This window comes from Cryptomeria japonica, chromosome 5 (assembly GCF_030272615.1).
Source record: "Cryptomeria japonica chromosome 5, Sugi_1.0, whole genome shotgun sequence".
Classification (NCBI taxonomy): domain Eukaryota; kingdom Viridiplantae; phylum Streptophyta; class Pinopsida; order Cupressales; family Cupressaceae; genus Cryptomeria; species Cryptomeria japonica.
The window spans coordinates 187,794,051-187,808,937 of NC_081409.1; the positions used below are offsets into that span (position 1 = coordinate 187,794,051).

The 14,887-nt window shown below is 36.1% G+C and overlaps 1 protein-coding gene across 4 annotated transcripts in view; it reads left to right on the forward strand.

Annotated features, from left to right (window-relative positions):
• Window positions 1-14,210, forward strand: part of LOC131060886 (zinc finger CCCH domain-containing protein 28) — a 96,893-nt gene extending 82,683 nt beyond the window's left edge. For 2 of the 4 annotated variants that reach the window (XM_057994309.2, XM_057994313.2), the window contains exons 10-12: window positions 11,777-11,871; window positions 12,204-12,363; window positions 12,614-14,210. In XM_057994309.2, the coding sequence (XP_057850292.2) occupies window positions 11,777-11,871; window positions 12,204-12,323 (215 nt within the window). In that variant the 3' untranslated portion in view covers window positions 12,324-12,363; window positions 12,614-14,210. Of the gene's footprint in view, window positions 1-11,776; window positions 11,872-12,203; window positions 12,364-12,610 lie in introns of all 4 variants that reach the window. The other 2 variants (XM_057994310.2, XM_057994312.2) reach the window with 2 other exon arrangements.
• The last annotated feature ends 677 nt before the right edge of the window (window positions 14,211-14,887 follow it).

A 14,887-nucleotide genomic window follows, 5' to 3' on the forward strand; every position in this document is an offset into this window, starting at 1 on the left:
GAGAAATAGGTACATATTTTCAGTACACACTATATCCATATAACAACAAACACAAACAAACATTGAATAGAAAAGCATGTCAAAATATCATATATTTTTCAATGCATTGAGGCATGAGCCATTGCAAAGTATCATTATGTTAATATGAAATTGAAGTTCTATATAACCACTATAAAACACTAAAATGAGCAGCTCCATATCCTTCTCGCTGTTGCTTTGGCCTTGTTACATTTTAAAGCTTTGATAACTAAGAGCACTTGATGTAGTAAAAGCACTAAACTTCTGTTAAATGATTTTAGCACTAATATATGTGTTATGGTTGTTTTTGGTTTTCCAAGGCATCTTAAAAGGATCAATTAGAAAAGCTTAAAGCATATTGAAGATTTGGAAATAAATTTTTAGTACAGCTATCAAATTTCTGTTGATGTATTCAATAGTTTAATCTTGATTTTCATGAAATTTTAATTCAATTGGGGAGAGAAAAATTTGCGAGAATTTAAACTTCAATCTTGCCTTTCTAAATGCTGTTGATCAGTTCTTTTCTTAGGATACTTGGAAACATTATAGTGCATGGTTTTTTTAAAGAAACAACAAACTTGCAAGAAACATGATTGCAATTGATAAAGTTATAGCACATGGATTTTTTTTTAAAGATATAACAAAATTGTAAGAGACTTAGTCATAATTGATTATGTTCTTCCCGTTGGACTAATCACTAACATCCCCCTTCGGATTTGGGACATGGACTAACTGCCTCCAGTGGATCCGTTTATCTCTGGCATTTGTATTGAGGGTTAACAGATCGCTTTTTTGGCGCAATGGCAAATGTGTTCCAACAATTGGTATCAGAGCCGGGTTGCGGGTTCAAATCCCCTCGGGTGACGCTGAGGGGGGATTGTTGGACTAATCGTCAGCTTCCCCCTTTGGATTCGGGACATGGACTAACCACCTCACGTGGATCTGTTTATCTCTGGCGTTTGTATCGGGCATAAATAGGTCGATCTTTTGGCACAATGGCAAACGTGTTCCAACACTCCCTATGTAAGGACTGAGGTGCTGGCTAGTGTGCTCCTTTTGAGATTTATGCTGATTTTAGTATATGGATTGTGTTAGGTTAAGTTTTCATGTTGCACCAAGAATAGAATAGCTAGTAACTTGAAACTTAATGAACTGGAGGATCAAATGTTGGTGTGTTTAGATCAGCAAATGAAATCAGAGAAGGAATCAACAAGAAACAGTATTATAAACATTGGGAAATTCCAGGAACTCTTGGAAATAGTTAGAAACTCAACAAATGTTCGTAAAAGCTGAGTTATAGTGCCCAAACATTTGGAAGTCTTGAAAGAAGGCTAGGAACTGCAAGAAACGTTCCAAAATTTTCTGGATATGTTCCATCAAGTTTCAGCCCTTTTGTAAGTTTTTCTGAAATTGTTTGGCACAGGAGAGCATTTCAGAATCTTGGAAATGTTTTTTCAGTGTGTTGAATTGGTTGCTTGTGTTCAGAGGCAAATTTTAAGAGACCAACCCCATGTGTAAGTATCTCTTCATTGAAGGGAGTCTTACTATATCTAACCTGTACGGCTTAAACATCATAGTGAATTTAACAAGTGGAACCCAAGTTGAAGAAAAAAAGAAAAAAGGTGCTAGACCCAACATATTGTGGAATTGGTTGGGTTGTTTCATCTTGAAAAATAGTGGCATTGGACCCTACTTTTTCCTCCTTTATAATGGTAGCTAATAAAGAAAAAACTATCTCTTTGTTAGATCATTAATCAAGTAAGTGCTATAGGGGACAAATGCTTCAAATGGGTAGGGCCCTTGTCAAGTTGGTAGCCTATCCTCTTATAGCAGGGGGGTTTATAGATTGTAAGAGTTCCTTGGTGATCCTTGGGAGATTGCCCATTTTATGACCAAGGCTTAGTTGACACATTCTTAATGAATTAGGCAATACCTCATTTACTAATTTATTTCATCTATTGTACAACTACAGATTCCTTTTGAAATGTACCTAGTGCGAGAAGGTTGGAAGGAGAAGTGTAGCTTTGAATGGAAGCATGGTAAACAACAATGGTATCAATTGTACGAAAGCCTTGAAGAACAATTTTGTTTTGCCAGTAATGAAACATAAGGATGCAGCCTTGGAGCAATCAATAAATACTTTGGTCTCTTTCAAGGAGCATTTGGTGACACTGACATGAATTCATTTTGCCTAACTGTCCTCAACTTCCTCTATCTTACTCAAGTGTCTTTTGATGAATGGGCTAGACTGATCACTGCAGGGCCTACCTAGTTTCTTTTGTAATGAACCTAGATAGTAGAATCTATTTATTATGGAATGAACCTTGACCTAGATCAATCCTCAACTGCGCATAGATATTAGACTTGACTAACTTACTTCAATGAATTGTAGTTTGAGCTTTGCAGTCTACAAAAAAGTAATGCCTCTCTTGACTTACTGATTGGAATGATGATTGTCATTTATCGACCCAGCCATGAGGCGAGGGCCCAAGAAAGGTTGATTTGCCTTAATTTGAGTGCAGTGAGTTTCTAGTTGATTCGGTATTAAAGGCAATCCTTGGTTTGAATCTGCTTATTCTTTTTGTTTGATCAATAAGGTTCTTTCATGAGGTGGTGGGAGCACATAATACCAATCACTAGGAAAAGGAGTGCAATGGAAACTTGAAATCTTGTTCAATAGAAAGCATCCCTTAAAAAAAAAAGGGGCCCTATAAATGATTAAGGTGGATAACAACTAGAGTAGAAAGAAACCATCATGATAGTTAGCCCTAGTTAAAGGAAGTTGAATTGTACACTGATTGGATACAATCAGTGCCTCAACTCCACTGGATTTACGAATTGGTCCAATTCATTCTGATGGGATAATGAAAGAGCAATTGGGGGAGTGGGGACAAATGACAATGCCTGCAACCAGTACCATTTCTGTCTAGAATTCGAGGAACAGAGAGTTGGTTGAATAGAGCAAAACCCCAGCAAGAGGAAGACGATTGGAGTGATGGAATAGACACCACATGTTGCATAGAGGTCCTCAATCTAATCTATGAAGGAATAAGAGGAAAGTTCAAATTGTGAGTTAACAATTTGGAGAGGATGTAACTGCTGTCCTAAGCAACCAAGAGCATCTCAAAGCAATGCAGCCCCCAAAAATGATAGCAGAACCATGGAAAGAAAACTTGGCATGTTTTCCACAAACAATTCTAGTGGCTGTGGTAATATGGGCTCTCTAAAGCAGGTTAGGAAATAGACATAAGTGGGCAGAGTGAGTAATAACTCATTGTAAAGGACTGGCTTCCAGTACCTGCCATAAAGTTGGGTGAAGTTCCTATGATCTTACCCTTGTGCTTGAACCACACATACGTAGATGGCTGGAGCACCAATTGATTAAATGCCTTTGTTGAAATTGGATACTCCAAGTCTGCTCTCCTTTTATGAAGCTCAAGGAAGCAATTTATTAAATGTCAATACCAATAACAAGGAAATGGGTTCTAATTTGTCTGAAGACTAAGGACGAGAAGAAGGAAATCCCAAAAGCAAGTTTTGATTGAAACATCTATTTGATTGGTATTAAGAGTAAAGGATATGATTGCATCTGATGGACTTTTGTTTGATGGGCCGTTTTTTCAGGAAGGATGAATTTGTATTTAAACTTTAAACCATTGATCCAGGCCTAAACCAGCTGGTGGAAAGCAAATTGATGTTGGTGGTTCACTCTTTTGATACAATAGAAAGGGATAAGATATTGATGCAAAATTTTGAAGAAATCATTTGCGTGAATGGCAAATGCTCAATCTAATATCAGTCCTTGAGGAAAGAGGGAATCTCTTAGCTCCTGAAACATTTGAAGATGCTAAAGATGTATTAATACTAGCCTAAGGTTGGATTTACAAGACAGAATAAGCAAATAGATTATTTTCAATGTATGGGTGAGCCACACCATCAAATTACAGTATTGGCTAAATGCCTGTAATAATTCCCATTTGTTCACTGAGACAAAGCATTCAAGGAAAGGGGACATTACAATGATATTGCCGACTTCCTTAATGAACAACAACTTTATGTGTAGTTTGTGATTAGAAATGGTCGATTTTATTGTGTGCAGTCTAAGGTCTCCTTTATGTAACAGTTGACTTGATGAGACAGCCGATAGCAATCGAAAGGAGTAATTAATATCCATTAGTAAGCAGTGATTATATCATCAAGACAAGCAACGACTATAAAATAAATGGTTGACAGCGATTGTGTAAGATATGTAATTTCAATTGATTCATAATGATGAAATCAAATAAAAGAAAATAAGCAGTGAAAAAACAATGGTTGGTATAAGTAATGGAAGAGACAATTTGTTTGAAGAATACAAAGCGACCCATACCTAAGACAGCACTGCTCAAAGATCATTTTGCAAATCATACACTTCAAATTAATACAGCAAATGTTATAAGCAATTAAGGTTAATATGCAGCGATAGAGTTGATTAGTCAAGTTAATATTATGGATGGATCAAGCCCAATCTGCATTAGTTAATTAACTAATAACAAATTAAGTCATAATGAAGAGACACAAATTAGTTAGTTAGTGCAAAGGGATGTGGAAGTGAGACAACTTCTCACATCATGCCTCATTGTCGGGCTATTTAAAGGCAATCACAAGTTCTTCAAAAGGGGCAGATTTGTTTTATATACTTCATATTTGAAGGGCTCATAGAGCATCACACAGAGATTTATTAGGAATAGCGATCAGAATCAGAACTTCAGTTCTTCCATAACCAATCCATAATCATTCAGTCATATGGGTTGTAAGTCTTCATTCAGAGACAGCGATCAATAAGGATCAGACAATATATTCTTTCTTATGCCAGTTATAAAAGAAGTGAACCATAATAATCCATAGCACTGTCTGCATGTACATTCTCTTAATTTATAATTGCAGACCTTTATTAGATTTACATTAGAATCCAGATCGGACTTCTCTTGGGACAAGATATAGTATCAGAAATTACTACATAAGGAAGTAGATATTAGTGTTTATTAGAAGTTAGAACACTTCAAACTCACTAATTAGGTATTTCTTGGAGTATTCTTGATATTGTTCTTATATAGCGATATTTCCATTAATAAATTTTCATAAGAATTATATCAATAAATTGCATATTAGAAAAGATCCCACAAGGGATATTACGATGCCTGAGCAAGAACCAGCTCTTTCCTGAGATTTTGGATCGGATGGCAACCCAAATTGAGGGTAGGGTTAATGCTAAATTGAATGACTTATGTAAGAGTGATTCTACCGATATGTGATAAAAAAAACTCTTATTTTCTGGAAGTGGATGCATGCATCAGGACTTTTAGATAAGCTGTTTACATACTGTGGGTTTGAACTGTTCTTTTACAGCAACAGGGCAACATATTGAGCATACAACAGCATAACAGCTTATAGACAGAATGATCAAGTTGTGCACTGCAAGAGAAAGTGATGCTCATTCATTCTAAAGCTTCATGATAATTGCAAACCGAAGGTCGTCACCAAAGACTTTTAGCCTTTGGCGATACTTGTTCAAAGTCACTTGTAACTCAATCACATCATTAATTTTATAACTGAGAATTCTACTAGTGGTGATATGCACTTTGATGCGACATATATTATAGGCTTAATGTTCGAAGATATTCAGTATACACCAAGTATCCTAATTCTGTCTACACTACCTCCCCACCCTTCCCATGAGAAAAATATAGTCAGATTTCTTATTGGCTGAACTAATCGACATGACAGGTAGAAGTGTTCTTCTGATGTTTAGAAGAAGTAGCAGATATAACAACTTTTTGGCAGAATTGACTTTTTACAAATTATCACGATGTTATTCCCGCTGCAGCTGTGCTGGTGTTTCAGCAATCAGAATGTGTCCCTTGTTTGATTGTGTTTACCTTTCCAGGAATCTCAATTTTGCAAAGCAGTTAGGGTGATTCTATTCAACCTTGTCTTATGCCTTGTATCTCCATATATTGTCGGGTACTCGGTTCTCGAGTCCCTAGGATTCGATCAAACCCCCTCTTCTTGGGACTCGCTGAGTCTTGGTAATTCTAGGTGAGTCCTATAAGTATGATTGCAACCAATCTTTCTTTTTTCTTCCCGAGTCCTATAACTATGATTGTAGTCAACCTGGGGACTTGAGAGTTGGGTACTTGTTGAGATAATAAAAAGACATATAGTGTTGATTCGACATTTTAGTTACTGAAAAAAAGAACTTACAACATTTCAATGCTTGTTTGGTTTCTGACATGCCCATCTAGGATTTACAAAAAAATATGAAAATGATGTGAGCCATGAAGCTTTGTGTGGTTTTGAAGGTCTTCATTTGGGCTTGGTGGCAGGGGTTCTGCCCTTAGACCCCGCCCTATGTTGCAAGGGGTGCTGCCCTTGGTCCCTGTGAGGGGTGTTGCCCCCAAACCCCCATCAAACTATAAGTCTAACCAAGTAACAGAGCAATGATGAATCATTAACGATAAGAGATTTCTCACAATCCATAATATAGGTAATGTTGTTTCTGGATTAAATTGTGCTCAGCTTTTTGTGTCAACGTCATCACACTCAGTGTTCCATCTTTAGGATGATGGATGATTTTTTGATTGCTTTGGCTCTATATCATCCTGATGATGGATCACACAGTGTGATCCAAAATGTTGATCCAAAAAGCTGAACACAATTTAATCCAAAAACAGCATTATCTATAATGATGAATGATGATCACAAAATGTATAGAATACATATATCCCTTGTTGCAAATCTCCTCATCTTCATTGTCGAAGTCTCAATCAAGGATTATCTAGTTTCATACATTGGACAACTTGTTTAGTATACAAGGATTCCATATGAAAAGTTGGTATGCTACGATCATTATACTGTTGAATACAAGTTAAGCCATAGTTGGGAAGAGATGTCATTTTCATAATGCTAAAACATATCAAGCATGCCCTGCACAGGAAACACAGAGAACAATCCCATATATTTATCCTAGCTAAGAGCAAATTAGAACATAACTATTATCCTTTTACTTAACTTTTCCTCTTTGTTAATGAGTTTGACAACAAAACATGTAGTCTTGAAGGCTGATAGTGTAACTTTAATAATAAATTCCTCACTTGAATATTTATGATCCATGAGATTTATATACATTTGACAATATTTTTAATTCTAAAATTATATATCTAACGATGCTGTTTATTTTAGCTAAAAATTAAGATTCATTTTTATTCTCATGTGATCGATGCATACTTGTGTATATGGTCAAAGTAGCTTCTATTTGATTAGTTTATTGTGTCTTAAATGTTTATTTATTAAAGGATGCTTGAAACAAGTTTAAAATGCTTATAACATCTCTATTTTATAACCTACAATGAAATGAATCATTCAAGGGCTCTCACAAGATTGATTCTCTTCTTGTAATACAAGACCATGAATGCACAAAGATTTTCCTATCTCTAAACTATTGATTAATGTTTTGATTTGTTTTGATGATGCGAGATTGGTCGGGGGAACCAAGACTAGTGCCTAGCTGATTGTGCTATAGATTTACAAAATACAGGAGGAAAACATTGAAGAACTAATCTAGATACATTTGCCATTAAATTACAAGCATTGTACACAAAGCGTACTTAGTAAATCTAAAATTGAATTGCATAAATCCTAATGCAGTGAACAAATGATTATTACAATGCTTGTGTCTTTTAAAATAGTCACGTTTTCAAATGCTGAATACATTTTTTGTCAAAAAATTTGACAAGAGTGAAGATTTTCCTAAACAAATACAAACAATTTGGAGACACTTTGTATATAATATCCGTAGCATCTTACCCTTCCAGTTTTTCACTATTTCATTGCCTTTCTGCTCTTAGACATGGCATGGTTGAAACCTTAGACAAACTCTTGCACCTGCATAGTCTCCAACCACCACTAGAAGAACCAACCTCCTAAAATGATCAAAATATCCACTTTAATAGTAGCAGGGTGAAACCCTAGCATGTGGCACTGTAGCTCCAAGAAAATCAATGATTTGCAAGCATTCTTGCCCAAAATAGGCATCTCATATTGAAGGGGAGCTGTTGAAGGTTGGCAAGGAAGCTGGAGGATCCCCTAGATTAATGGTGGGTAGGTGGGAAAGTATTCACAATGCCATTACATTTGGTGCTCAAAACCCATGCAAAATGCTTTTGCCAAATTCCCTTTGCACATACTTGGTAGATTGGGCCTACTACGTTCCTTCTTGCTTGGATACTGGACTCTGAACAGTTTTTGGCTCTTCTTGCTTTATAGGGATCATTGGTGTTATCAAGAACCTCATTGGAGGATCTCCATGCCGGAACCGTGATATACTATTATTTTCATTTATTTCCAGTGTAGGAGGTTTGAAGGTTGGCAAGGAAGCTGGAGGATCCCCTACATTAATGGTGGGTAGGTGGGAAAGTATTCACAATGCCATTACATTTGGTGCTCAAAACCCATGCAAAATGCTTTTGCCAAATTCCCTTTGCATGTACTTGGTAGATTGGGCCTACTACGTTCCTTCTTGCTTGGATACTGGACTCTGAACAGTTTCTGGCTCTTCTTGCTTTATAGGGATCATTGATGTTATCAAGAACCTCATTGGAGGATCTCCATGCTGGAACCGTGATATACTATTATTTTCATTTATTTCCAGTGTAGGAGGTTTGGCTTTGATGTCGAACTTGTCAGGGACCCCTTTAAAAAGTACTTCATCAGGGACTCAGACAATTTTGGAAATTGGATGCTCATTGGGAACTTAATTACGAAGTTACAACACACATTACATTCTTTGCTCCAAGACCTTGCCTTTGGGGGGTTTGGGTTCTGGGAGGAACTTGGAAATTTAGAATCTTACATGTCAGGTATTAGCTTCAGGGTAGAAATGGAATGTGGAAATCACAAAAGACTGGCAAGTGCTGGGTCTTGGGACAGGATGGGGATTTGGAATCCCAATTGAGGTTTGAAGTTCGCTCAGTTTTGTGGAGGTCAGGAGCAGGGAATTAGCTAGAATTGGAGCCTAAGGTTCCAAGTTATAGCTGGGACCTGATGGTTTGAAAGGATTGAATGGATAACACATGTCGAGGAGTGGACTCAGAAAGGAAACATGGACTTGAAACCTAAGGTTCTAGGTTCTTGTCAGGACATGGAGCTTCAGAGGAAATTGACTAAAGGAAACTTCTGTGAGAGAAAGGTGAAGTGTGGAAGGAAACATGGAAAGAGTCCCGAGGTTTACAGGAAATGAATGTTAAGGTCAAGCGGGCAACAATGGGCAGAATGATGGGGTATAGGAACTTATGGCTCTAGTCCCAACTTCTCATCAGGACTTGAGGTCTAAATGGGAATAGGGAAGCTTTTGGTAGGGTGGAGAGAAAGCAGGAAAGTGAAACTAGAAGAACCAGGGAACTAAGGACTCGTTCCACTATGCCTGAAACATTGAAAAACAAAGGAAAACAACTCTTAGATATAGGAATTCGCTTTGGGTTTATGACAAGGTCCAACACATGTTTCCTAGATTTTCTTTGGTGCAATCACCATCGGGATGGCCAGTCATTGGTTTCTATTTAAATATGGTTACTCCTTTTAGAAGTCTTTTGATTTTCTCATGCAATTATGCTGCACAGTGAAGATTCATTCTCTATGGTCTTTGCCTCACTGTGATAACACTGACATTAATTCAATGGGATGGACACACAAGGTTGGCAGCACCTGCCTCGTATCTTTGTAAGCCCAAGCAAAAACCTCTTTTATGTTTTGTGAATATTGATAACCACTTTTACCATTTATATGCCCAATTCTTCTCCCATCCTTATGACCTTGGGATCATTGGTTGTTCACAAATTTAACTCTTTTCATGCTTATAGTTTCCTTCCCTTAAAACCATAGGCTAGTTGCCAATCTAATTCAGCCTCTCCTGCTATAAAACTTGAGAGTTTAGTCACGATTGGTTTGAAAATCACTGATTGATAAATTCTATTGGCTAGGGTGTCATGGATCTAAATTTCAATGGGCTAAGCCAGAAAGAGCATCTCATACACACTCATTTTCCAGTGGAAGAGTCCTTGACCAGAATTTCTACTATCTATGGAACTATAATCATGGGGTAAGATCCTTTTGTCATCAGGTTTGTATTGTTCTTGCTTTGAATCAGAAGCAAGCTCCAAAGCTTGATTGGCCCTCCCCTATAATTTCATCTTGAAGGGTGTCAATGGTTAACTGTATTTATGTAGTTTTCATGGAAATATTTTTATGCTTCCAAAGACTTATTATAACTATTGTCACAGAATAACATCATAGTGCTGATGTATACTCTCCATCTTGATTATCATGATTATCACAAAGTGATTTAACAAATTGGCAGTTACCATGATTGATCCTAGTATTATTTGTTAAATTATCTGAAATCAGTTTGCATCGGTGCTGATTTTCGCATTTTTTTCCATATGTTCTGGAAGTACATTCACTTCTCAGCTGCAAATGAGAAGAGCATTGATAAAAGCCAAATATCTGACTTCGAGAGTTATTTTTGGTATACCATTTATGTCCAGCATCAATACATCATGTCTATCCTTGAATTTATCTGCCTTTCTGCCTATGTTTGCAACCTGTGGTAAACAAGTCATGAACTTTGTGAATAGGACTGTCACTATTTTGTCTTGCACTAGAAATAGAGGCAACAGACATGATTTGGTAATGCTGCTTCTACCACTTATGAAGAGTTGTAAGAAAGGCCATTTAATCCTTTTCAGGTTTCTTCTCAATATTTCAGAATTCTGCTGCACTTCAAAGTGAAAGGCCATTATGCATGTATGCTTAATTTTGGTGCTCTTCACATCCAAATATTATCGACATTGAAAAAATATTTTTATCTAAAATTCTAGCCTTTTGCTTGATAATATCACAAAACTTTGTAGTAGGATTTTTGCTGTGCTTGTTTTCTTAACAGATTTTCCTTCTGCTGCAAATACTTGTACTGATAATGTCCAGTGTCGCTTTTGTGACTTTGGGGGCTTGCATTGTAGCATATACCTATGTTTGGTGTAACTTTGACGGATGTTTGATTTATCCTTTCGTGGTAAATTCAAGTTTTGTTTTTGATCTCTGTTGTATAGGGTGATGCTTTATGCGCTTGGTAATGTGTCATTGTAGTTGTTTTTATTATTTAGTCTGGTTGAGGTAGTTTCAATAAATGTCAACATTAATATACCTCAGTTCATTTATTCTTCTTTCTCAGTGGATTTTATAGATTTTTTAAACTTTTTTTTTTCGATCAAATTTTGAATTTTCTATCATGGCTCAAATGCAGGTCGGGTCGATGACTATCGAGTAGTAATTTAGCATAACTTTATTCATGTTCTCCAACCTATTCCTTTATTACTCAATTCAAAGAGTAGGAGTTGAAAACTTGGTAAAAAGCTTGGAAAATAGTTACATAAATGGAACTCAAGCCACCTAACAGACTAATTTTGCTCACCCTATTTTGCTAGGTGATAAACTGGGAAAGATTTGAATCTGCTTGTTTTTGTTGAAATTTGATTCAATGCCATGAGTACTTGGCCACTTGGGGAGGGTATTGTAATTGTGTGGCTGTGATAATTGATTTAATTAAGGTTTCAGGGTTTAATATTGAGAAATGCAACATAATTTACTAGGGCAGTTAAAGCTTTGACCTTTTTTTTTTTCGAGTTTATTGGTTTTTCTTTACTTATCTCAATTGCTTCAACAGATGATGATAGGCTGCCAGTCTGTAGAGATTATCAAAAAAGCAAATGTTCTCGTGATTCATCATGCAAATATGCCCATCCTGAACCACATACACAGGTAGGGCCTGCACTCTCCATTTTCCTGGGTGCAAGTAGTATACTTCATTAGTATGTTTTCTAGTGGACAGACAAAGCAGATAGTTACATCTTTCAAGAAATTTGATATTCTGTATGAGGAACAGTTGTAATACCACGAAGCAACCAGTTTATTCCGTTTATAACTTCATGTTGACATCTAGAAGTTTGTATGCCTTGTGTTTCTATCTGTAGTGCTCAGGCTTGATATCTGTGTTGTTTACATGAACTTGTCATTGGTATTGAGCAATTGATCGGTTAAATGTCAGCATTGTTCATGCATTGTGGATTTATTTATGGTCATACTGGTGGCAGGTAGTTGACAACTATGTGACTATTTGCCGTGATTTTCAACGAGGAAAATGTAAACGTGAATCCTGTCGTTTTTATCATCAATTAAAGCAATATGGTAGCCATAGAAATGGACGTGCATAGAGTGTAGCTGATGTACCCTTGAGAAGATGGCTTTTTACAGGTACTAAAAGTCATTTTCAGTTTTTTTTTCCAGTTTACTAGTTCAATATTGTTTCAATGGCAAGTGTTTTTTGAATTATAACTGAAATAAAGTTTTTTTAATTTGTAATCTGTATCTGAAGTGAGTGTTTGGAGTAAGATATGATAGCACCTATTGATATTTATATCTCTTTCTTATAGAAAAACCTTAGCATCATTTAGCAAAGTAAGATGCTTCATTTGCTGGTTGCTTTGCTCATTTGCTTTAGCAGGCTGCCGCTGCTGATTTTGTGCCAAATGCTTCTGACGCTCATGTTGGGGCTCATGAAAATTGTTATTGAAATGCAGCTATGTTTTTACAAAGCATTATCTGTCCTGCTAGCGAGATATCAAGCTATGTTATTCTGCAGCGGTGCTTGAATTGCTGCAAGTTGTATCATATACTGTAACAGCCATTATGTTGTGTGGATTGCTGTTTTAGGTGCTATACATTACATGCTTGCAAGCAACAGTAGCATTACATTAGCTTCTATTTGCACCGTTAGCAGAAGTGTTCCACATCTTAATTAGTCTGTCTGTTTTCTACCTAGCACTTTCTAATTTGACAAACTCAAGTCTATAAGTGTTGGAAGTTGTTTTGAGGTTTGGTTTGTACAAGTAGCAAGATTGGAAACAGCTATTTGGAGTTTGCGATGGAGGTGACCAAAATTATCTGGGTTTTTGGTAAGTGTTTCTTGTTCATACACATGTTTTATTTAGATACTTTTGTCCTTTCTTTAATTCTCATTTGTTGGTGTATGGTTATTTCATGGAAGCCCAACTGATCTCTTTAAGCTTGAGTAATAACAAGTCTCAAGATTTATTAGGCTACTCAATGCTCTTATTTCATGTATGGTCATAATTACTCTACATACAACTATCCTCTGTAACTATTAAATAGATTCCTACCCTACCTGTGTTTATTCACATAAAATATTATATGCCAAACACATTCAAAAATCAGTTGAAGACAATGGTAGATTATTGGAGAATAAATACTCATAAATTTCGGTTTGTTGGATGTAGATGTCAGTGTTGCTTAAATTTTTATATATAATTGAAAATGTGCTGAAGTGGGATGCAATTGTGATGTTTTAGAAATGTGTTTGGCATTCCTACAATTCTCTAATATTGCTTTTGAATGGCAGAGCTTTCTATTGGGAAAAAGGTTATTTTAGAAAGTATTGTTTGTATTCTCCATTGTTGGTTCATTTTAACATTTTAAGCCATTGGAATGCCTATGTAACCTGTTAAAAGTACGGTGAGTGGAGACTGCTTTTATATTTCACAGCTTACAAGAAATGATGCTATCAATTAACCAGAAAGAGGCATCTGAGATAATGTCTGAAACATGCAGAAAAAATGTCAATCAAGTTGGTCTATAAGTGGTGAGAAAATCAAAGAAAGATACTTATGTGGATTATGTTCAGTCAAAATTGTCCATAGGAAATTGGAAACCGGAATAAGTTGGATTCCCTCTTTATATTATTTGATGGATGATGCTGAATACAATGAAATCTATCAATAGGAAAAGTGAAGCTGAACAAATTTGGATACTTTCGTTATGCTGAAGAAAGAGGAGCACATGGGAAAAATGATTGCTCATCAATCTGATTTGAACAAATGATATCTAGTACAGTATAGAATGGCAAGAGAAAAAGATCAGTAACAAGAACATTCATTTATATGCCATACAGCCAGCTTATGACTGCAAATTGGGTTCATTTATATTGTACATACCAATTTAGGAAGGGTCTGAGTTCAAGTTTTCTATCCTGTTTGGAAGTTGCGAAAAAGAAAAGTGCTGCCATGCTTGCAGATTCTTTAGTCTCTGAGTCTCTGTACTTCTGCCTTTGTTGTCTAGCACTTTTTATTCGTATCGCGAACAGTCAAGTGTTTTCATAAGCCATCTTTAGTGTAAATAAATAAGAGTGATGAAAGTCAGACTGTTCATTCAACAATACTAATATTGACCAATAGTGTTTTTAGATTACCATTTATTAGTTTGGCCAGTACAAAAATTATATCTTAATTAAGGGAAGGCGTGTTGGTTGCTCAACATGCTATAACCTCAATAATTCGCATTTCAAGTGTTAATTTGTCTCAATTGGAGTTATTTGCTAATTGATCCTATGGCTCGTGCTTCTTTTAGTCACTGACTCGGGCTTTCTTATCATATAGCAGTAAACGTTTAACTGTTCATATTTGTCAATTGTAAATTTCTATTTGAAGATGCATTTTGCTTACAATGTTTATACCTTTTTGCCCCTGAATGGGCAGAACAGCAGCTATAGCTGCTAATGAATTATGTTTATTGTACCTTGATTTTCTTGGCTTAAAGATAACAATGAGCTGGGTTGTACTTGAAACTCGAAGTTGTACCTGGCTTTGGGCAGTTCATTTACAACTTAAAGTTTGTCTCAATATTTTGTTATTTAATATTGTTCTTTCCTGAGATTTTTCTATGAACATAAGCCATGCTGCTTAAAAATTTATTAATTACTGTT